Source organism: Chanodichthys erythropterus, chromosome 16 (genome assembly GCF_024489055.1).
Source record: "Chanodichthys erythropterus isolate Z2021 chromosome 16, ASM2448905v1, whole genome shotgun sequence".
Lineage (NCBI taxonomy): Eukaryota > Metazoa > Chordata > Actinopteri > Cypriniformes > Xenocyprididae > Chanodichthys > Chanodichthys erythropterus.
The window spans coordinates 34385705-34409282 of NC_090236.1; the positions used below are offsets into that span (position 1 = coordinate 34385705).

At 35.9% G+C, this 23578-nt stretch overlaps 1 protein-coding gene across 1 annotated transcript in view; it reads left to right on the forward strand.

Moving 5' to 3' along the window:
* Positions 1 to 23578, forward strand: part of tnr (tenascin R (restrictin, janusin)) — a 67448-nt gene that overhangs the window by 25285 nt on the left and 18585 nt on the right. The window contains exons 10-14 of the mRNA XM_067363211.1: positions 2580 to 2846; positions 7334 to 7453; positions 7536 to 7679; positions 10341 to 10460; positions 12806 to 12949. Of these exons, the coding sequence (XP_067219312.1) occupies positions 2580 to 2846; positions 7334 to 7453; positions 7536 to 7679; positions 10341 to 10460; positions 12806 to 12949 (795 nt within the window). The remainder of the gene's footprint in view (positions 1 to 2579; positions 2847 to 7333; positions 7454 to 7535; positions 7680 to 10340; positions 10461 to 12805; positions 12950 to 23578) is intronic.

Below are 23578 nucleotides of genomic sequence, written 5' to 3' on the forward strand. Positions count from 1 at the left end.
AGACAAACACAATCTGATATATATTTAAAAATATCCTGGCTCTCCAAAGATTTATAGTGAATGGGGGGCTTGTTTTAAAGCCCAAAATAAATGTATCCATCCATCATAAATATAATCCATAATACACCTCCTCGGGGTTAATACAGACCTTCTGAAATGAAGCGATGTGTTTTTGTAAGATAAATATCCATATTTAGAACTTTAAAAAAGTAAAATAACTAGCTTCCTGCAGATGGCCGTATGCATTGATTCACGGCGAAATAGTGACCTCTGACCTGACTCATGACACAATGACACAGAAGCGCAGAGGATAGAGCAAAACAAAACACCGGTCACAAATTAGAAGTCTAAAACGAGAAATTTTTAAGAGAAAATTCAGAGGATTTCAATATAAGAGAAGAGGAGCTTGAGTTTGTTGCACAGCCCTATTTGTTTGAATTGCAAGAGGTGTCTAAGCTTACTCTACTCCAACATCCTGCGTCATACATCGAGCGAGGGGTTACTCATTTGGCACAAGTCAACTTGCGTAGTATGTGTACGGTCATCTGGCAGAAGCTAGTCATTTTAGATTATAAAGTTTCGCTTCAGAAGGCCTTTATCAATCCCCTGGAGTCATATGGATTATATTTATGATAGATGGATGCATTTATTTTTGGCTTCAAAACAGGCCCCCCGTTCACTACTATTATAAATCTTTGGAGAGCCAGGATATTTTTAAATATACAGTACAGTCCAAAAGTTTGGAACCACTAAGATTTTTAATGTTTTTAAAAGAAGTTTCGTCTGCTCACCAAGGCTACATTTATTTAATTAAAAATACAGTAAAAACAGTAATATTGTGAAATATTATTACAATTTAAAATAACTGTGTACTATTTAAATATATTTGACAAAGTAGTTTATTCCTGTGATGGCAAAGCTGGATTTTCAGTCTTCAGTGTCACATGATCCTTCAGAAATCATTCTAATATGCTGATTTGCTGCTCAATAAACATTTATGATTATTTTCAATGTTGAAAACAGTTGTGTACTTTTTTTTTCAGGATTCCTTGAGGAATAAAAAGTTCAAAAGAACAGCATTTATCTGAAATACAAAGCTTCTGTAGCATTATACACTACGGTTCAAAGGTTTGGGGTCAGTAAGAATTTTTTTTATTTTTTTTTTTTATTCAGGAAGGATGTATTAAATCAATCAAAAGTGGCAGTAAAGACATTTATTACATGTTACAAAAGATTAGATTTCAGATAAACACTGTTCTTTTGAACTTTCTATTCATCAAATAATCCTGAAAAAAAAATATTGTACACAAATATTTTGTACATTTGTACACATCAAATGTTTCTTGAGCAGCAGATCAACATATTAGAATGATTTCTGAAGGATCATGTGACACTGAAGACTGGAGTAATGATGCTGAAAATTCAGCTTTTCCAACACAGAAATAAATGACATTTTATATTATATTCCAATAGAAAACAGTTATTTTAAATTGTAATAATATTTCACAATATTACTGTTTTTACTGTATTTTTAATTAAATAAATGTAGCCTTGGTGAGCAGACGAAACTTATTTTAAAAACATTAAAAATCTTAGTGGTTCCAAACTTTTGGACTGTACTGTATCTCTGATTGTGTTTGTCTGAAACAAGTTAGTCATATACACCTAAGATGGCTTGAGGGTGAGTAAATCATGGGATAACTTTCACTTTTGGGTGAACTATCCCTTTAAGATGCAGTCTTAACATAATGGCTGTGTTTATGCCACTTTTTCAACAATTTTTTGTATTATTGTTGCTCTATGTAGACATGCAAGTTGACGTCTTTGGCTGTTGCACCACGTCTTGAACGCCACATTTTTATGACGGCATGTCACACTTTAACAATTTAGTTTTTAACAATTAGTTTTTAGAACACTGATTTCACTTTCGCTCTTTTTCTGGTTTCATTCTGCACTCTGTCCAGCTTTTTTTTTGGCTTTGTCTGCTCTCGGTAGTGTGGTTTGGTGAGGTGTGTCGACTGTAACAGTTGTTAAAAATAAATCTATTTTTATGGGATTTACGTCAGGGAGCATGATTAATTGTTTTTTTTTTTTTGTTTTTTTTTTCATCATTAGTTAATGTGCTAAATTATTGCATTAAACAACTAACATTAACATTTCTATCACAGGATTCAGATTAGAGAATCCCTTGTTGGGAAACAATGCTTCACTTCATTACATTTTACATCTACAAAAGAAATAACTCTTCAGGCTTTATCTTCCCTAAGCATTTTTGTCTTTGTTGTTATCACTCAATCACTTGCTTTGGCCTGGTGCATCAACACATTTACATCTACAGCATCAAGATTGTATCATATTTCATCACCATTTTTCCACTTTTCTTCATTCAGTTTCCATCATTTGCTTGATACATCTGCTGTCTTGCTGCATCTCTTCTGCAAACTTCATCCGATCACCTCATTGTTCTTCGTTCTTGTATTCTTCTTTCCTCCTTCCTGTGAGGATGTGCCAATCACTTAAGAGATCTTTAATCACAGGAGCCACCATTTCGTAATATCATTGTTGTCATTCAATTTCAGGGTTCCGCCCTATCACGCAGCTCTTCTTCTCTGAAGTCACATCTGATTCATTGACTGTGGCGTGGAGTGCACCGGCACCGCCTGCTGACGCATTCATCTTGAACTACAGTGCTCAGGACTCCAGTGATGATTCTGAAATTGCTCTGGATGGGTCCAAAACCAGAATCACCCTCACTGGTCTCCTGCCCTCCAGGCGGTACACTGTTACCTTGGTTACCATGCACGGCAATGTGACCTCAAAGCCAGTAATAGGCTCAGTCACAACAGGTATTAAGACTAATGAATGTGATTCTCAAGGATATTTTTTACACAGTATGTCTGATGGAGTTTATTTAATGTATGAAAATATATATTTTTTATTATTTACTCAATTGATTTTACACATTTTTACAAACTAAAACCAATGCTCTCAAATTGCACATGCACTTTTCTTAAACAGAACTGTGCTTAACCCCGGGTTATCATCGTTCTAAACCCTGCTATTAGCTCTACGTAGAGGATCATTTCACACTTGTAATTTAGAAGAGGGTGTAAAACAATGCAGTGTTTTAGAATGTTACAACTAGATGCTTAGAAACAGACAGCCAATAGCATGCCTTATATTCACATGCTTTGGACAGGCATGGAAACACAGCATATTGCATAAACGTTTAAGGGGGAAAATGTTAAATGGCAACGGAAAACAAAACAATTGGAGAGGAGAAGAGGCCGTTTCATTCTTACCCTTTTAGTCGTAAAAGTCCATTCAGGAAAAACTTGATGGTATATTCGGCAAAGTGATAATATGAGGATGTGCAATACTTGAGACTTTACATAAACGGATTGCTGCTGCGTTTGTCCAATGACACTGGCACTGCAACTAAGACCTTTAACCCTGTTAAACGGTTAGTTTACCCAAAAATTAACATTTTGTCATTAATTACTCACCCTCATGTCGTTCCACACCCTTAAGACCTTCATTCAAGATATTTTTGATGAAATCCGATGGCTCAGTGAGGCCTCCATTGTCATCAAGATAATTAACACTTTCAGATGCACAGAAAGGTACTAAAAATTATTTAAAACAGTTCATGTGACTTCAGTGCTTATGAAGTGACGAATACTTTTTGTGCCCAAAAAACAAAATAACGACTTTATTCAACAATATCTAGTGATGGGCCATTTTAAAACACTGCTTCATGAAGCTTCGAAGCTTTACAGATCGTTTGTTTCGAATCAGTGGTTCGGAGCGTGCATCAAACTGCCAAAGTCACATGATTTCAGTAAACGAGGCTTTGTTACATCATAAGTGTTTCGAAATTTCAATGGTTCACCACTGGGGGGCGTGACTTTGACAGTTTGATACACGCTCCAAACCACTGATTCGAAACAAAAGATTCGTAAAGCTTCAAAGCTTCATGAAGCAGTGTTTTAAAATTGCCCATCACTAGATATTGTTGAGTAAAGTCATTATTTAGTTTTTTGGCACACAAAAAGTATTCTCGTCGCTTCATAACATTAAGGTTAAACCACTGTAGTCACATGAACTGTTTTAAATATGTCTTTAGTACCTTTCTGTGCATCTGAAAGTGTTAATTAACTTGCCTCACTGAGCCATCAGATTTCATCAAAAATATCTTAATTTGAGGGTGAGTGATTAATGAACTAATGGGTGAACTAACCCTTTAAAATGTACTCTAAAATGGTACGTGCACCATTTTCATGAAACATTTCAAATTTCTCTGGTCCATGCTTCTTGCTTTCAAAAACAGTTGATTCAAACAACAAAAATGCCATATTCCAAGAAGCACATGGCATGCTGTCAAATAGCACCATATTGATACCTGCTGGGTTTGTATTGCACAAAGCACAGGAAGTTCAATTTATGAAATTGTCAACTATCATGACTTTGCTATTTATATGAGAGTCATCTGTGAAAACCTATTTTTTTTTGTGATGGTGGCCTATTACCATATTTTCCATTTCTGAATCCAGTTGTTGAGTTCTTCTCTTATTACAGTAGATATAAAAAGTGTTAAACCATAACCTTGTGACAAAGAAACTCTTTTCCAAGCAAAAAAAGAGGCCTGCAGAGATATTGAAGTACATTTGTGCCATTTATGGATTCAGCATTAACGCTGTTCTTTCCTTAAATCCATCACTTTAGAACATATATTGTTTTATGTTAATGAAATTCTCAGGCTTAACAGAAATTAGAGGGATGATAAATATGTAAATTTACAGAAATTTCAAGAAAAAGAGCTATCTTTATTGAGAAGAAAAATGTAAATTACAGTGCTGTACTGAAAATAGTGTGCTACAAAACGGTTTTAGTAAATTAAGAGACTGTTTAAATGGTTGTGTTAATTCTTATAAAAGCTTTTGCTTTAGTTTGTGGAAATCGATTAAGAAAAGTGTAACATTTGCATGTTCACACTAGATTCACAGTGTTTCTTTTTCTTAGGGAACACTTTAAGATTTTTATATTTGTTTCCGTTTTATAAATGTCACAAGAAAAATCACATGTGTGAGCGTGCGCAGAACTATACCTGCTGGATTTCCTCATTATGATTCCTCCACACAGCTGCACAGCAGATTTTTCACCCTTTTGTGTCTTAATTAATTCAACAGTATGTAATCCTCCTCTAATTACCTCTCTCTGAATGTGGAGGTGTCAAGGATAATTCAGCTGTTCTGTCAGTTAACTGATATTTGCAGTTGCCAAAGGAGATATTGTCTCGGAGCTATTTCTAAACATAGAAATCAACTCTGCAGAGGACCACCTGCACAGCAGCTTGATTAGTTAAAGTAAAAGCTTCAACTTTTACTTTGCATGATATTAATATATAAAGATGGGATATGTACATGAACACTTTAAGTACTTGCACCTTTTGTGGTCGGATGTGTTTTAAAGCTTGTTAGCTTAGAAATGGGTTTAGTATATTTTCGACATGTTCCTGCTTTAGTTAGAAACCGTATTTTCACACATTTACACGCTTTAGCATAAGTGAATAGAAGGTCACCATATGCTCAACAATAAGAAATGGAATAAATGGAGATGGAACGGACTGAGAAAAAAAAAATTGTTCTTTGTGCCCTTTATACAAAGTCTGAACATATATTTATTGACTGCTCTGCTGAGTGGAAAATAAATTAAGATATGCATACATGAATAATCACAACTCATTTACTGAGGAGTATTTCACCCTGAAAGCATTTAAATGAGGTTGACAACCTGTTTATGAATTGCCACCCATAGTTTATGAATTGAATGCATTAGTCTAATGAATATGGGGAGGTGTGAATGGCTTTCCACTCATTTTAAGGACTGGCCACTTCAATAATGGCAAGATTAAATCTGTTTATTTCCCTCTCGATTGTCAGAAAGCTCCAGAACGATTGTTAGTCTGTTTAGCTGTTTTCAGAAACAGTCTAACCTTTGCTTTTGCGATGCTAAGAGCTAGTGGGACAGATAAACAAATCATGAAAGAGTCCCTACTGGACAGCAGCAGACAATAACAATGTAAATGTCCTTGTGAAGAGTGTCGTGTGTCCAGCATACTCATACTCCTCCTTCTCTCTAGGGCCTGTTGACAAACACAAATAGGAAATAAATGACATGAGAAAAGAAAAGAATTACAATGTCTATTCCTTTGAAATGAATAACACATGAAGCATGTAAATATAACGGAGACTAATAATAATGATAACAACCCGTAAGACCTTTGTTGATCTTCGGAACACAAATTAAGATATTTCTGATAAAATCCGATGGCTCAGTGAGTCCTCCATTGCCAGCAAGGTCATTAACACTTTCAGATGCCCAGAAAGCTACTAAAGACGTATTTAAAACAGTTCATGTGACTACAGTGGTTCAACCTTAATGTTATGAAGTGGCGAGAATACTTTTTGTGCACCAAAATAATGACTTTATTCAACAATATAGTGATGGGCGATTTTAAAACACTGCTTCATAAAGCTTTGAAGCTTTACAAATCTTTTGTTTCAAATCAGTGGTTCAGTGCGCGTATCAAACTGTCACGCCAACCATTGAAACTTCGAAACACTTATGATGTAACAAAGCCTCGTTTACTGAAATCATGTGACTTTGGCAGTTTTATACGCTCTCCAAACCACTAATTCGAAACAAAAGATTTGTAAAGCTTCAAAGCTTCATGAAGTTTTGAAATCGCCAATCACTTACACTATTGTGTATGTGTAATTATTATTATTATTTGAAACACAATTTATTCCTGTGATGGCAAAGCTGAATTTTCAGCAGCTCCATTCTATGTTGATTTGGTTCTGCTACCTAATATTTTGTGGAAATTGTGGTGCTTTTTTATTCAGGATTCATTTAAAGTTTAAAAGAACAGAATTTATTTGAAATAGAAATATTGATTACTTTATTTTAAAGTGGCATACAGTAGTTACATTGTAATTACTCAAATAAGTACGGAGTACTATTAATTAACTACATGTGCTTACGATAGAGTTATAGTTAGGGTTATGGTTTGGTTTAGGGTTAGTTACTTGTAATTATGCATAATTTACTGTTATTACTATAGGAAGTACATGTAGTAATGTGTAACTACAGCACTGTAAAATAGTGTTACCGAAATATTTTATAACAATAAAAGCATCTTTACTGTCACTTTTGATCAATTTAATGCACTCTTGCTAAATTAAAGTTTTCATTTCTTAAAAAAAACAAACAGTAGTGTAGATCTCAATGAAATATACTTTAGTTCTTACTCATGGTCATCTTGATGCAGGAATGGATCCTCCCAGAGACATGACTGTGCTGTACGTCACTGAGGAATCTGTAACCATATCATGGATTCAGCCACTTGCACCCTTTGATTACTACAAAATGTCTTACCAATCACCAAAAGGTAATTTCTCCGCAGTATATTTAAATCCTGTTGAACAAATTAGACAAATAATCCAGCATTACTGTTTGTAATCGTTTCACAGGTAGGATGGACAATGTGGTGATTGACAATGATGTCACCAACTACACCCTAACCAGCCTCCACCCAGCAACAGAGTACGAAATCAAGCTGAACGCAGTGAGAGGAAGCCAAGAGAGCAAGGTCATCACCACTACTGTCTTCACAGGTATTTCTGTTCTCAGTCAATTACTCAGAGACTAATCACATACTCCAGACTAGTATTCTAATTTACCTTACGAGAAGTCTTTTGGTATTCGTGAAGGATGTGCTCTCATAGCCTCGTTCGTCACAGAACTTTGATTTGATAGAAATGTGGATGACAGTCTGAGGAATGATGCACATCATTTACCATGTGATGAGTACCATCTCTCACCCTGTGCGTTCCGCCCGTCCTCTGGGAGGCTGCCAGCCATCTCGCAGAAGTGAAATGAAATTTTACTAATGGAATCAGTGATCAGTAGGGATGTTCACCTGTCTTCGTACTAGAACAGCACCACACGGCGGTGACAGGCAGCTAGTACTATGATTGGATTGTGTCTCGTTCACTAATTAAAGCTCTCTCACCGTAAATTTCCATCAGATTTGCAGAAATGTGATCTTTACCCTGCTGATTAAAACTCTTGATCATTCTAATGAGAATTATTCTTTTCTAATTCTATATATATATATATATATATATATATATATATATATATATATAAAATAAAGTAAAGTAAAAGTGTGATTTTTTTAAAAAGAAATTAATACTTTTACTCAGTAAGGATGCATTAAATGTATCAAAAGTGACAGTATAGACAAAAATTTTCTATTCAAAATATTTATATTTCAAATAATCCTGAAAGAATTAATACATTATTACGTTTTCTTCAAAAATATTAAGCAGCACAACCGTTTTCAAAAATATATTTTTGATAATATTAATAAGAAATGTTTCTTGAGCAGCAAATCAGCATATTAGAAATGGCTGATGAAAATTCAACTGTGCCATTACAGGAATAAATTACATTTTAAAATATATTAAAATAATAGTTTTTTTACTGTATTTTTGATCAAATAAATGCAGCCTTGGTGAGCATAAGAGACTTATTTCAAAAACATTAGAAAATCTTGCCAACCACTCACTTTTGAATGATAATGTGTTGAATAATAATAATCTATGTATTTTACTTTGTGTGTGTGTGTATATATATATATACATAAAATATCTGTAGTATTTATAATTATATATGTGTAGTGTGTGTATATATAATATAGAAACTAAATAAATATAATAAATATAATAATAAAATAATTATCATTATATATACATATATAATTATATATAAACAGTCAAACCAAAAATTATTCAGACATTTTTTATATTTTTGATATATTTTTGCTAGTGGGTGCAGGACACTATAGTTCATTTATGTAAGTGAGGATAGCAAAATAAAATAAACTGTGACATTTTATACCCAAAAATACTTCATACAGTGGACTACCAATAAAATTGATAAACAATTGGAACCAAAAATTATTCAGACACCATGTTTTGAGAAAGTGTTATCTGACATAATATTTAACTTTGCATCTCAATAGACAAATCTCCTGGAATGGTCTTTGTTCCAGCTGTGCATTATATCACTGAAACAAATTAATTAGTCTATGTCTCAAGCCTAGGAAGTTAACTAATTATTCATATCATTTGATGTAGTACAATAGAACAAACAGATGCTGGCCTTTGCTTAAAGACTGCTGACTTGCTTAATAACTAGGTAGGAAGTGTTTGCCTATACATCAAAACACAGCTATACTCAACATTGCAACTTAAAGCCTGACAGAATTGTTCAAAGCTAATAAAAATATGGCAGGCAAACAATCTCAAGCTTCCCGTGTTGACAAATCTCGCCAATGCTGTAACAATGCAAAGTGACAAGCGGCTCTTCCTTTAAAAAATGCATCTTTTGGAAACAGCTTATTATTAATGGGATATAGAAAACAGTCTGGGTTATTTCGGCTGTTATGTAAAGAGTGACAAGAGGGGTTGATAAAACATGATGGATCTGGTTCACGGATATGTTCTGGTTCACAGCTCTGCCTAATGACCTGCTGGGGATCATCAAGTTCATGTTCATTGCATAAGGGAAAACTGATATTCTCCTCATAGTCTGTCAGTGCAGGGCATGTCAAGACGTGCTAAAGCAGAGAGATGGGAAGGTGCGATGGGGATTTTGCCTCTGAACTGCTGTCAGGCAATGGAGATCAGCTTCTCTGGAAGGGTGTGAGAGGGACTACTTGGAACAGAGTCAATAGTGTCTAATGGGAGGGTCAGCTCTCCACAGCTGTAGAAGTGTTATGGCTATTGCAAGAAAGGCTGGCAGAACAAAAATGCACATGGGACAGGATGGGAAGATGGTAATGTGCGATTACAGTCCACTGACCTCATCTAAGAGGACGTACGCCACAGTGCAAATAGGAGAGTGAGATTTTTCCTGTCTGAAAAAAGAAAGGCCATCTGTGAAAGTCACAGCATGGATAGACGATTACAGAGAACAACATTTCTCATTACTCATTTGTATGGAAATGCTATTGAGAATGAGCTCTGCACACATTTGACTGTCTAATTTCCCCCTCGATGTCGGCTAATTAAGGAAATTGTGATCTTCTCCAGCCAGATAATCACAACAAATTAGTTCCAAGCTGCTGAGGTGCTCTAATTTTAAATTGCCGCTGAATATCGTTTGCACGGGGGGGGGAAAGGTGAAGATGAGACTGCTGCCAATTACCTTAGCTGAGCTTATCTCAGACTGTCTGTCTGTAACCTGCAATAATCCTCTGTTCCACACAGCTATGGACATGCCTATGGAGCTCACCGCATTGAATGTCACACCTCAGGGGGCTCTGCTACGTTGGAACCCCCCTGTTTCCAGTGTTGATAACTACGTGCTCACCCTCACTCGTAACCAAGGTATGTGGAGGCCGTTCACATCTGTGTGAATCTTTCATCAGCATCATTTGCTCTTTAAATCACATCCCAAAAGCAGTAGCCATAAACACTAAATGAAATGTAACTTCTCATGGACAAAGATATGCTGCTTTGCTATTTCAGCTCTGCAGGCGGCAGAGGGAAAAAAAACTGCACATATACAAATGGATCTCACTAAATGACAATAATAAAATGCAATTAATCGTATAATCATGTGTAGTTAGGATAGCTAAATAGATTTGCTTATCAACTTTTAAAAGCGGAGAAGAAAAAGCTTCTCATGTCTTTTGTTTTTTGACATCAGCTTCATGCACTATCAAACTCTACCATATTTTGCATCTGTAACTTGGTAGAAGCTAGCCAAATTTGGTAGATGCCAACATGGACAGGTTGCTTGACATCCTTAACGGTGCCCTAGAATTAAAAATTAAATTTATCTTGGCATAGTTGAATAACAAGAGTTCAGTACATGGAAATGACATACAGTGAGTCTCAAACTCCATTGTTTCCTCCTTCTTATATAAATCTCATTTGTTTAAAAGACATCCGAAGAACAGGCGAATCTCAACATAACACTGACTGTTACGTAACAGTAGGGATCATTAATATGTACGCCCCCAATATTTGCAAATGCCAGCTCATGTTCAAGCATTAGACAAGGGCAGGACGTCTGGATGTGCACAGCTGAATCATCAGACTAGGTAAGAAAGCAAGAACAATAGCGAAAAATGGCAGATGGAGCAATAATAACTGCAATGATCCATGATATCATGATATTTTTAGTGATATTTGTAAATTGTCTTTCTAAATGTTTCGTTAACATGTTGCTAATGTACTGTTAAATGTGGTTAAGGTTACCATAATTTCTTACTGTATTCACGGAGACAAGACTGTCCTTATTTTCATTTTTAAACACTTGCAGTCTGTATAATTCATAAACACAACTTCATTCTTTATAAATCTCTCCAATAGTGTGTAATGTTAGCTTTAGCCACGGAGCACAGCCTCAAATTCATTCAGAATCAAATGTAAACACCCAAATAAACACCATTCTTACGTGATTAGACATGTTGCATGACAAACACTTTGTAAAGAACAATTTTGAGGGTTATATTAGCTGTGTGAACTGTTTATGCTGTTAAAGGCAAGCGCGAGCTCCGTGGGTGGGGAGCTTGAGCATTTAAAGGGGCCGCAGCCTAAATTGGTTCATATTTAATGATGCCCCGAAATAGGCAGTTAAAAAAATTAATAAAAAATAAAATCTATTGGGTATTTTGAGCTGAAACTTCACAGACACATTCAGGGGACATCTTAGACTTATATTACATTCTACGGCACCTTTAAAAATCATCAGCAAATCTATTCTAGGTAAAAAATAATTATTAAAACACAACCCTGATTATGTTAAATATGGTCTACATCAAGGATAAAAATACCTACATCAAGGATAAACATGGTTTGTGCTGACGACACAAACCATATTTGTACTGTGAATTATTGTCTTCTGAAAGGATGAAACCATCCAAAAAGTGTATTTAGAAACCAAAATTGTCATTAATGGTCAAGGCAGTTCATGGTCATATTAATAAATTCAGGTATTGTAATTTTGGGTATTTTTGTGTGATAAAACTGTTCTCGCCACATATTTGAATTTGAATTATAATATATTTAAGAATTTTAATGTAAAGGGACAGTTCATCCAAAAATAAAATTTACTCACCCTCAATTTGTTCCAAACCTGAACACAAAATTATGTTTTATTAACGTAGTTCGGTAGGAACAAGTCAAATAAGCTATCCAATTATCACAACATATCAACCAGCTGTCAACAATCAGTAATCAACATATCTACCCATTCAGAATGAGTACATATATATAACCACAGTCAACTCACCCATGAATCCTCGACAGTTTTCAGCATCCCTCCACCACCCCATCTCCTCACACTCACTTGGTTACTTCCTAACCTAAATAGGGGGGTGGGGGGTACTTGGCGTGCTGTCTCCCCGGACAGCACGCCAAATACGTATACCATTTATTTTATCTGACTTATTTGTAAGAAAGTTGGTAATCAAACATTTGACAACAGCCATGGCTACTGTCAACTGTTTGATTACCAACTTTCTTCAAAATATTTTCTCTTGTGTTCAACAGAAAAAAAGAAACTTGTACAGATTTGGAATAACTTGACAGTGTGTAAAGGATGACAAAATTAAAATTTTTGAGTGAACTATCCCTTTAAAAAAATAAGTCTCAAATAAGTCTTTGCAAACAAAACCCTGCCAGTTCTTCACTTGCATCTGCACTAATGGATCTTATCTTTCCAGTTACGGCAGACACCTTCTTAGTGGAGGGTAGCAAGCAGGAGTACCAGCTGAGTCAGCTCATTCCCAGCACCACCTACTCAGTGGCCCTCTATGCCACCAAAGGTCCTCTCACCAGTGGCACTGTCATCGCCAACTTTGTCACACGTAAGTGCTCCATCTCTGTGCCATGTGTTCTAATTACAGACTAAAGGAGGTCGAGACCTCCTAGTTCCAGGCCTAACGGCCTTTAACCCAGTTGGGTAGAGCTAAGGTAAAGTAGAAAAGTCCAAACAAAAGAGAATGAGTATCTTTGGTCGCTTCATTGGCCATGTGACTACACCAAACTTGAGACATTCAAACTGATCCATCAGATATTGGTTAAAAATAACACTGGAGGACATGGCACAATACCTTAGAGTACAGTGTTCTGCTGTATTGTATATACTACCTTTTAACAGTTTGGGTCTAAAAGATGTTTTCTAGAGCTGTCGATTTAACACGTTAATTAGATTAATTAATTAACGGGTTAAAATTATTAACGCATTTAACACACTTGCCTTGCCCCAGACCTGCATAGGTTATCTGACATTTCATACAGTTGATTGATGAGAAAAAATATGATGCAGGGAAACAACTCAATGCGTGATGTAGCCTATAGAATGCAGTTAGAATGTCCCTAAAATTCAAGATATGGGGGCAAAGATGCCCTGTTTGAGTTTTTTCTCATATTTACATCATATGATATAGTGAAGCTATATCACATGAGTAACTAGCGCAATATCACACAAGTGCTATTTTTGTCAAGTGCAAATGCGATGCTGATTTTATACAGAAAAAAGTTCTATACAAGTTTTATACAAAAAGTTCAATAAATAAGAAGTTATTTAATATTATATTTAATATTAGGGGTGTGATGAGATCTCATGTCACGAGATCTCACGAGACTAAAATGTGACAAGATATCTCGTCGAGGCGAAAAGTAGTCTTGTGATGTTGCCAGATAGAGTGGTTAGGATTATTAGGAAAGAATATGCCACCACTACATTTACATTACGCCTCCACTGTCATTTTGCTTTGTATTTAAATAAAAAACATTTAATTCAGTTGGATAACGGTCGCCGCCACTCCATATTTACAGAGTTATGCGCGATCGCTGAAAGTGAAAATAAACGCGAGCGCGCATTCAAACGCTATTTCAATACCCTGCATTTTGAAAGCGGCTCCCTGATGAATGCAAGTATCTCTCAATATGAAAGCTATTTTAGGCTGGACAGTGTAGTTGTAAACATCTCTTAACTCTGTATCAAAGAAAAATTTGGTCTTATTTGCACTTTTAATATAGAGAGAGTGTGATTACGGTTGCACTTATTGTAAAATAAAAATGAATGACAGTTTTCTCTTAATCTTGTTAAGCACAAACAGTAATGTTTCATTTGTTAACATTAGTTAATGCACTGTGAACTATCATCAACTAACAATGAATGACTATTTTTATTAACTAACATATACAAAGATTAATAAATACTATAGCAAATATATTGTTCATTGTTAGTTGATGTTGGATAATACATTAATATTAATAAATGAGACCTTATTGTAAAGTGTTACCATTTTTATTTATACAATTCAGTTAGGAGGTCAAAGGTTGTAGAAGCTCATAAATCATGTACAGGAAGGTCTGAAGAGACTGAAATCATACAGAAGAGAAGTCAGTCAGTTGAGTTAGTAGCAAAACCTTTTACAGTGTTTGAGTATTGTTGTCTTTTACTGCATATAATAATTCATACTCAGAAAGTAGAACTGAAATGACATTCATTACAAGATGATTAGTTAAAACATTTCAAATACATCTGCAGAATATTTTTTTCTAGTCATGTATTTCGCCATCTTGTGTCGTCTCGTGAACTCAATCTCGAGTCTCGTCTCGTCACACCCCTATTTAATATCATAATATTGTGTTATTTTGTATTTATATTATTGTATTTTTAGAAATTTTTTAATTTTACTGACCCCAAACTTTTGAGAGGAGTAACTAGTTTTGTACCAGTTTAGTAGCCAAAACCTTTCCAATTAAATGTAGCATTCAAACTAATGTAATATTTATTTACATCACTGAAAATAAACTCAGCATCTTAAATATAATTTGGAATGGAGAGACAGGACTTTATAACTATCAAGTCATAGAATTTTTTACTTTAGTGCCATGTTTTTCAACCCTGCTGCTGATGGCCAACATTTTAAGTGTCTCGGTAACCTGATGTACCCTTACAGTGTCTTCAGGTCATGGAGCACTGTACTAATGAGCTGATGAGTTGACATCCGAATTGTGCTGAGATGAGCAGGATTGAGAAACACTGGTTTAGTGGCAGTTAAAGTTGCTGATTTAATTTCAGTATTATCTACAGCTTGTTATACACCGTCCCAGTACTCTAATTTGATTGGACAACCAGCATCCCAGGAGTGCTGATATTTAACCTACGGTTACGCATCACCTGCCGTCCAACCACAGCTGCGAAGACATTCATTAAAGCAGCACTCGTGCTTAAATATCCAACAGACAGCTGGAAGATGAAGCACTTCTCTAACTATACTATCATCCTTTTCTAGATGTGAAGCAGAAACAAGGCCGTTATTTTGGGGTTATTTTTGTAGTTTGTGTAACAAAATACTGATGTCAGCAAAGCTCCAGTTCCCATGTGAAAACAGAGGAGAGATCAGCATCACTACCCATCTTTCCTCACAGTGAGGTTGTTCGCGGAGAGAGGCGAGCTGTCTTTCCCACACAGAAGACTGAACTAGAACAAGCAGCGGTTTCATTTCAAGCTGCTTTATTCTGCATTGAAACTTTCAGCTCATCTATTAAATGGGGTGGTTAGGGCCGGGCCACTTTCAGATGCATTAGACCTCAACTTTAATCAAGCGGCCCTCCCAGAATACTTCATTAGTTTGGATTGTTTGGAGGAAATTAATTTGCACATAAAAGTGTCACAGGCCATTGGCTTTGCAACCCCAGTGCCAGCTCAGTGACGTGCAGAATCTTGACACATAATCGCTTGATGAGGTTTGTTGTGTTCATTTGCCTCCAAACTTTTTTTTTTTTTTTTTTTTTTTTCAGCTACTTAATGACAGTTTAATTCGGAAACAGTTCTGCTCTAATAACAGTGGATTTAGATCCTGCCATGCTCTGATAAAAATGTAACAATGTTTTATTGGCTGCAATGCCTGAAAAAAACATAGCTGAAATTACCATCCTGCGGTGTTTAAGAATCTGCCCGCTCCCACCCTGAGGGAGGTGAAGCATCATAGATGCATCATTTTGCCATTTATTAGGAGGCTTATGGAAGCTTAAGGGGATAATTAAGATGACAACAACTAACAAATTTCATGCTCATTTTAGGATTAGTGCTGTCTGTCATTTTGATTTAGATTACAGTTCTAAATTCATTGTTAAAGAGATTAAGGTGAGGACAGGAATATGAATGTGTTTCTCAGATACACACGCAAGCATCTCTCTCCATTCATCCCTGATTGAATTTCAATCTTGATAGGTGCACTTTGTGCATTTGCCTGCTCAGTCAATTTCAAGTAATGGGAAATCAAGAGCAGAGTGGTTAGCCGAGTCTGTTAAGACAACTAGAAACGTAAATTTATATCTATGCAAATGTTTGGGTTGGTAAAATTCTTCTTACGCCGGTCTTTCTGCTGAAAACGCCTAACTGTGGGCGCATTATAGCACTTTTTTTCAGTTAAGAGGCTTTGCTTGCTGTGTATCATATTAGCAAAAGTGTTAAGGCTGACTTATACTTCTGCATTGGACCTACGCCGTAGCATCTATGCAGTAGGCTATGCATCAGTTTTCATTTATACTTCTGCGTCATTGTCCGCGTCGATGTGCAATTACACTTGCAGACCACTAGTAGGCAGTGTCCATGGGCATGTTGATGTCGTAATCCACAGTTAGTCAAAAGCTTAAGAAGAAGCAGCTTGTTGTGTACGTTGTCGGCGACGCCGCAGCAGTGATGGCGGCAAATAGACAGGAGTTTTGTTGCAGCTTGAGTTGTTAAATATCTTTGTTTTCACTGTAGTTACAAACCCGATTCCAAAAAAGTTGGGACACTGTACAAATTGTGAATAAAAAAGGAATGCAATAATTTACAAATCTCATAAACTTATATTTTATTCACAATAGAATATAGATAACATATCAAATGCTGAAAGTGAGACATCATGCCAAATATTGGCTCATTTTGGATTTCATGAGAGCTACACATTTCAAAAAAGTTGGGACAGGTAGCCATAAGAGGATGGAAAAGTTAAATGTACATATAAAGAATAGCTGGAGGACCAATTTGCAACTTATAAGGTCAATTGGCAACATGATTGGGTATAAAAAGAGCCTCTCAGAGTGGCAGTGTCTCTCAGTGCCATTCGCCGTTGCCGGCTAAAACTCTATAGGTCAAAAAAGAAGCCATATCTAAACATGATCCAGAAGCGCAGGTGTTTTCTCTGGGCCAAGGCTCATTTAAAATGGACTGTGGCAAAGTGGAAAACTGTTCTGTGGTCAGACGAATCAAAATTTGAAGTTCTTTTTGGAAAACCCGGACGTCATGTCATCCGGACTAAAGAGGACAAGGGCAACCCAAGTTGTTATCAGCGCTCAGTTCAGAAGCCTGCATCTCTGATGTGTGGCATGGGCAGCTTACACATCTGGAAAGGCACCATCAATGCTGAAAGGTATATCCAAGTTCTAGAACAATACATGCTCCCATCCAGACATCGTCTCTTTCAGGGAAGACCTTGCATTTTCCAACATGACAATGCCAGACCACATACTGCATCAGTTACAACATCATGGCTGCGTAGAAGAAGGATACAGGTACTGAAATGGCCTGCCTGCAGTCCAGATCTTTCACCCATAGAAAACATTTGGTGCATCATAAAGAGGAAGATGCGACAAAGAAGACCTAAGACAGTTGAGCAACTAGAAGCCTGTATTAGACAAGAATGGGACAACATTCCTATTCCTAAACTTGAGCAACTTGTCTCCTCAGTCCCCAGACGTTACATTTTCTCAGTTTAAACATTTGATATGTCATCTATGTTGCATTCTGAATAAAATATTGAAATTTGAAACTTGCATTCTGTTTTTATTCACAATTTGTAGAGTGTCCCAACTTTTTTAGAATCGGGTTTGTATATCACATGTGGAAATACCTATGTGGAATTTTTTTTTTACCTGAGGGAGGGGTTCTAGCAGACCAATCACAGCAATTTTTGTCCACGTAGAAGCCTACAACGCAGCTAGGGCATAGGTTTGACGCAGAAGTATAAATCAGCTTTTACTAGTATTTAATTTCACAAATAGTTTGTTTCTGAATTGTTTCTACATAAAAATGTCGATACAATGTAAAGTATTTGCTCTGGCTCTTGTTTTAAATTATTTTGTTTTGTTTCAAGCTTGTTGTTGTCATCTGTTGACGTTGTACAGGCAGAATTCAGTGGTTGGTCGGTGTTGTATTTGCCCCACCCCTCCTCCACTGTGATTGGACAACTGAGTAAAAAGTGACAGTGATGAGCACTGCATTTTACCCATTGTTGAACATTCTGTAACTAGTAAAAAAACCACTTTGCGCTTCAGCATGAAGTAGAACACCTCATCACGCTGCTGCCGTTGTAAAAACACGCCACTCCCATTGAAAACTAGGGGTGTCCCCGTCTAAGGATTTACATAGTCAAATTAGATTTGTCAAGTCTTGCCTATAGTCGACTGATAGTTGAATCATATATGTGTGAGTGGGGGGGGGGTGAGCATGCGAGTGACTGGAGCGCTTGAAAACAGCAGTCCACTAGACAGTGAGCATGAACTCTTTTCACGCTCTAGGTCAAAAGAGTAGTCTACTTTGAAAGGCTCGGATGATCGAATGTTCACGAAACTTGAGACAACTTTTATTTTCTTTCACACACAGCAAAGAGAAACAACTTTCTAATAAAGTGACAAATACTGCCTGTCAAGTGATAGACAAAACTGACAATGACTTTATCTTTTTTAAGTTAAAATGAAAGGCAATGTGTATAAACATTCACAGACACGATGAACACACCACACAAAGACATAGAAGAAAATGAATGAAAACATTTTGGATCAATAAACCTAAAGAAATATATAAATACCTGCAAAAAGGCCACACTGCAGATAGGTATGCATTTCACATGTCGGCAAATCAAATTAAATTGGCTAAATTGCCTGTGCGAGCAAGCTTTAACTAATCTACAGTGCAACATCGATGCACCAAAAAACAATCAAAAATTAATTTACAGAATTAAATTTGAACAGTATATACCGTTCTAATAATTAAAAATAATTAAATCATAATAACATGTCACAAGTTGCAGAACAAATGTGTGCAAAATGCCTAAAGTGCAGAGGAACATATTCAAAACATAAGCCACAAATTGTTAAATTAGATAACCCAGAGTAATCAATGAATAAATTACAATTAAAGAAATTATTAAAATAACGAAAGTATAGCCAGAGTTGTCAACTTTGTCTATTAAACTGCAGAGACAATAAACACTGAACTGGAGAGACTAATTTTAACTAAACATGTTCACAGCATCCAAAAATCGGATTAGAACCAGCTGAAATGTTTTGCCGCCAAGATGCTCCTGTTGGTCACGGATCATGGAAAGTGAAACTTAACTCTATCACAGGGGTGGTTGAATTTACTCACACACAGTAAAAATATTTATTAAAAGCCTATTTCTTTTCACATTTTTATTTAAAGCATTATCATAATAGGCTGAATATTAACTTAGTGAGAGAAAACCTGTTGGTCTCTATAAAATCAGATATTAAGCAACCCAATATCTCGTCTCATAACACCTCTGTGAAGATTCGACTGTGAGATTTATAGTTGAATCAGGCTCCTCCTATCGAAGCATCGAATCGTTGTCTATTCAGGGTCACCCCTATTGAAAACAATTGGGAAAATATGCTAAATATGCGTTTTGGCCTAAAGCTGCATTTATTGGATCAAAAATACAGTAAAAACAGTAATATTGTGAAATACATTTTTACCATTTAAAATAGCTTTTTTTGTATATTTTCAAATGTAATTTTTACCTGTAATTTTAAGCAGACATTACTTCAGTCTTCAGTGTCACATGATCCTTCAATAAATTCTAATATGCTGATATGGTACTCAAGAAACATTTATTATCAATGTTAAAAACAGGATTTTTGGTGAATAGAAAGCACTAGTCACATTACAGAGTATTCTCTACTGTCACGTTTGATCAATTTATTGCATACGTGAACTGTGTATATGAGATATTGACCTTATTTACAAATGCAGAATTTAATTTTCAGTAACCATCCCTCTACTAACATGGTGACAGAAACGTAACACTGCAAGTACAATTTTACAAAAAATAATAATAATAATAATAATAATAAATCCATATTGTTGAATTTCCAGCCACCAAGAAAAAAAAATGCACAAAAAAAAACAGCTCAATAGGTATATACACAATATATGATATTTGATATATATAATACTGGCTCTCACTGCACACACTGTTTGTGTGTATAACCAGAAATACTTTTGATATATTTAAATATTATGTTCTGATATGACTTTCCACGCCTCTATGATAGTTCCTTATTAAAATGTTGTCTCGTCTGCAAGTGCAACAAATCATTTCCTATCTAGGACATTTCATACTTTTAGTTCCAGAGAATGAGAGGTAGGATGGGAGAAGGAGAGCTGTATTTTTTAACACACTGAAGAAGAAAAAACATTAATACATCAATTTTTCTGCACATAGACAGCAGATGGCTTTTGAAGACATGCAAAAGAAGCATCAGCATTTGTAGTATGATAGGAAAGTGTGTGTGTCTACGTGTTCAGCTTGTGTGCTGGTGCTCTGCTGGAGGGAGAGTGGCATATTGACTGATAAGAGATCACGTTTGAGAGACAGGACGCCGGTGAACACACACTAATTGTCTTCCGTCTGAAGTGGATCTGTCAGTGTGCCTGAAACATATACTACACACACAGCCATGTGATTTATTTTGTCCTCAGGCAAGCGAGCGGTTTACATGCCTCCAGCGGGTGTGCTGACACAGCTCCAAACATACACACTGATACACAGACAAAACATCAGATAGTGAAAAATCAGCTGAATGTCAGGAGGGAGATGGTCTTTTTTAACATGCTCTGTTAGGGTAGCTTGTCGGTTTAAAGCAAGCAAGTCTAAAATACCTGTAGAAAACTGTTCATTAGCATTCATCTCAGTAGCATTTGCTTGGCATTAGACCTCTGTGAAATCTGCTGCCTTTGCTCATGATTTCTGAAGGTTGTTTTGAGCCAATCACCTCTACCATAAATGCCATGTGACTAGGGAGCTGCAGGAAAATGATGACAAATTAAATACACACACACATATACACACAGACACAAAATAACATTATTTTAAAAACCCTCCAAAACAAATGGAGGACTTGCAAATTTAATGTTGCTTGTAAAATTTGTCAGAATACATTCATATTTTTGAATGCAGTCTGGGGTAAGTAAGGATTTGAACAAAAATAATCATTCAGCAATGACACATTAAGGGCTCATTCACACAGAACGTGTTTTGATTGAAAAATGCAAGACGCAGGCAGTGGAATGCACTATAAACCCAAACTATCAAGTTTTGAGTTTGTAGTACTCATGCATGTTAATTGCTCCTTGAAGTATTGAGTTAGCTAACTCATACATTTTGATAGCAATCAACATAAAATATTTAATTAACTTTTTTATTTAGAGTTCTTGCAAATCAAATGAGTTATTTACTTCACTGTAAACCCTAAGAAAATACAAAATGCAAATTTGCTAACATGTTAAAGGAACACTTCACTTTTTTTTGAAAATAGGCTCATTTTCCAACTCCCCTAGAGTTAAACAGTCTAGTTTTACCGTTTTCGAATCCATTCAGCCGATCTCCGGTTCTGGCGGTACCACTTTTAGCATAGCTTAGCATAGATCATTGAATCTGATTAGACCGTTAGCATCGCGCTTAAAAATGACCAAAGAGTTTTGATATTTTTCCTATTTAAAACTTGACTCTTCTGTAGTTACATCGTGTACTAAGACCGACAGAAAATAAAAAGTTGTGATTTTCTAGGCTGATATGGCTAGGAACTATACTCTCATTCAGGTGTAATAATCAAGGAACTTTGCTGCCGTTCCATGGCTGCAGCAGGCGCACTGATATTACGCAGCACCCGTGAGCCCCTGCTTGCACAGGGAACGTGCCTTGCAACCATGGAGACGTTGGACATGAGAGACGCTGCGTAATATCATTGCACTGCTGCAGCCATGATACGGCAGCAAAGTTCCTTGATTATTACGCCGGAATGAGAGTATAGTTCCTAGCCATATCAGCCTAGAAAATCGCAACTTTTAATTTTCTGTCGGTCTTAGTACACGATTTAACTACAGAAGAGTCAAGTTTTAAATAGGAAAAATATCAAAACTCTTTGGTCATTTTTAAGCGCAATGCTAACGGTCTAATCAGATTCAATGATCTATGCTAAGCTATGCTAAAAGTGGTACCGCCAGAACCGGAGATCGGCTGAATGGATTCGAAAACGGTAAAACTCAACTGTTTACCTTTAGGGGAGTTGGAAAATGAGCCTATTTTCAAAAAAGTGGAGTGTTCCTTTAACAATAGCACTTACTGAATGAGTACAGCAACTTAAAACATGTAACTTACCTGCTCTCATATCAAGCCGCACGTGCTACTTGTCACCATGATGGCAACTCTCCAAAAACCCACATTAACAGAAACTCTTCCAAATTAGCATAACAAAACATTAATCACTACTAAATCTCCCTTACAATTAATCTTGCACAATAAAACATTATATAACACTTAATTTTAGCATTTACTCTCCCTTTCGAGTGTCATGGGCAAAGCATGCTGGGAAATAGAAATCCCAGTCCAGTTTCAGTTAAACTTAAGTTAGTCTAAATGAAAAGAAATGAGTTCATACAACTCAAAACAATGAAAAAGTTCAGTTTACTTAAAACATCAGTTCTGTGAACTCAAAAGAAAAAGAAAGTTCTAAATACTCATAGCAGTTAATTTAAATTTAAATTTAAGTTTGTCATACTCAAACCAATTAAGTATTTTAAGCATTAGGGTTTACAGTGTGGGGGAAAAAGGTCTCAAGACGTGTTTTTTGAAAAGTTGAACTTTGACACAGCATGAACGCTGTGTCATGCTTGAGATGCTGCAAAAGACGCAACATGTTAGCGCAATGGTCATACACGTCCATCTAGCATGATTACATAGAAAAACAATGGAAAAGTAGCACATTGGAATGGAAAAACACATTCTGTGTGAGCAGCCCCTAGACAGATCAAAAGTGACAACAAAGAAATTTATAATGTTACAAAGGATATTTTGTATTCTTAAACAAAATTCATCTTTATATTCGTCAAAAAAACCTGAAAAAAAAATCATATATCATGGTTTCCACACAAATATTAAGCAGAACATCTGTTTTCAACATTGATGATAATAAGAAATGTTTCTTGAGCAGCGAATCAGCATATTAGAATGATTTTTGAAGGATCATGTGACACTGAAGACTGGATTAATGATGCTGAAAATGGCGGAACACATGGAAAACTGATGTTTGTCATATTTGATCATATAGTCAACCACTAGAAAAACAGCTCAATAAACAAAACAGCTTAAAAAAAAAAAAAAATCTGTGCCGTCCAAACATAAACAAGTAAA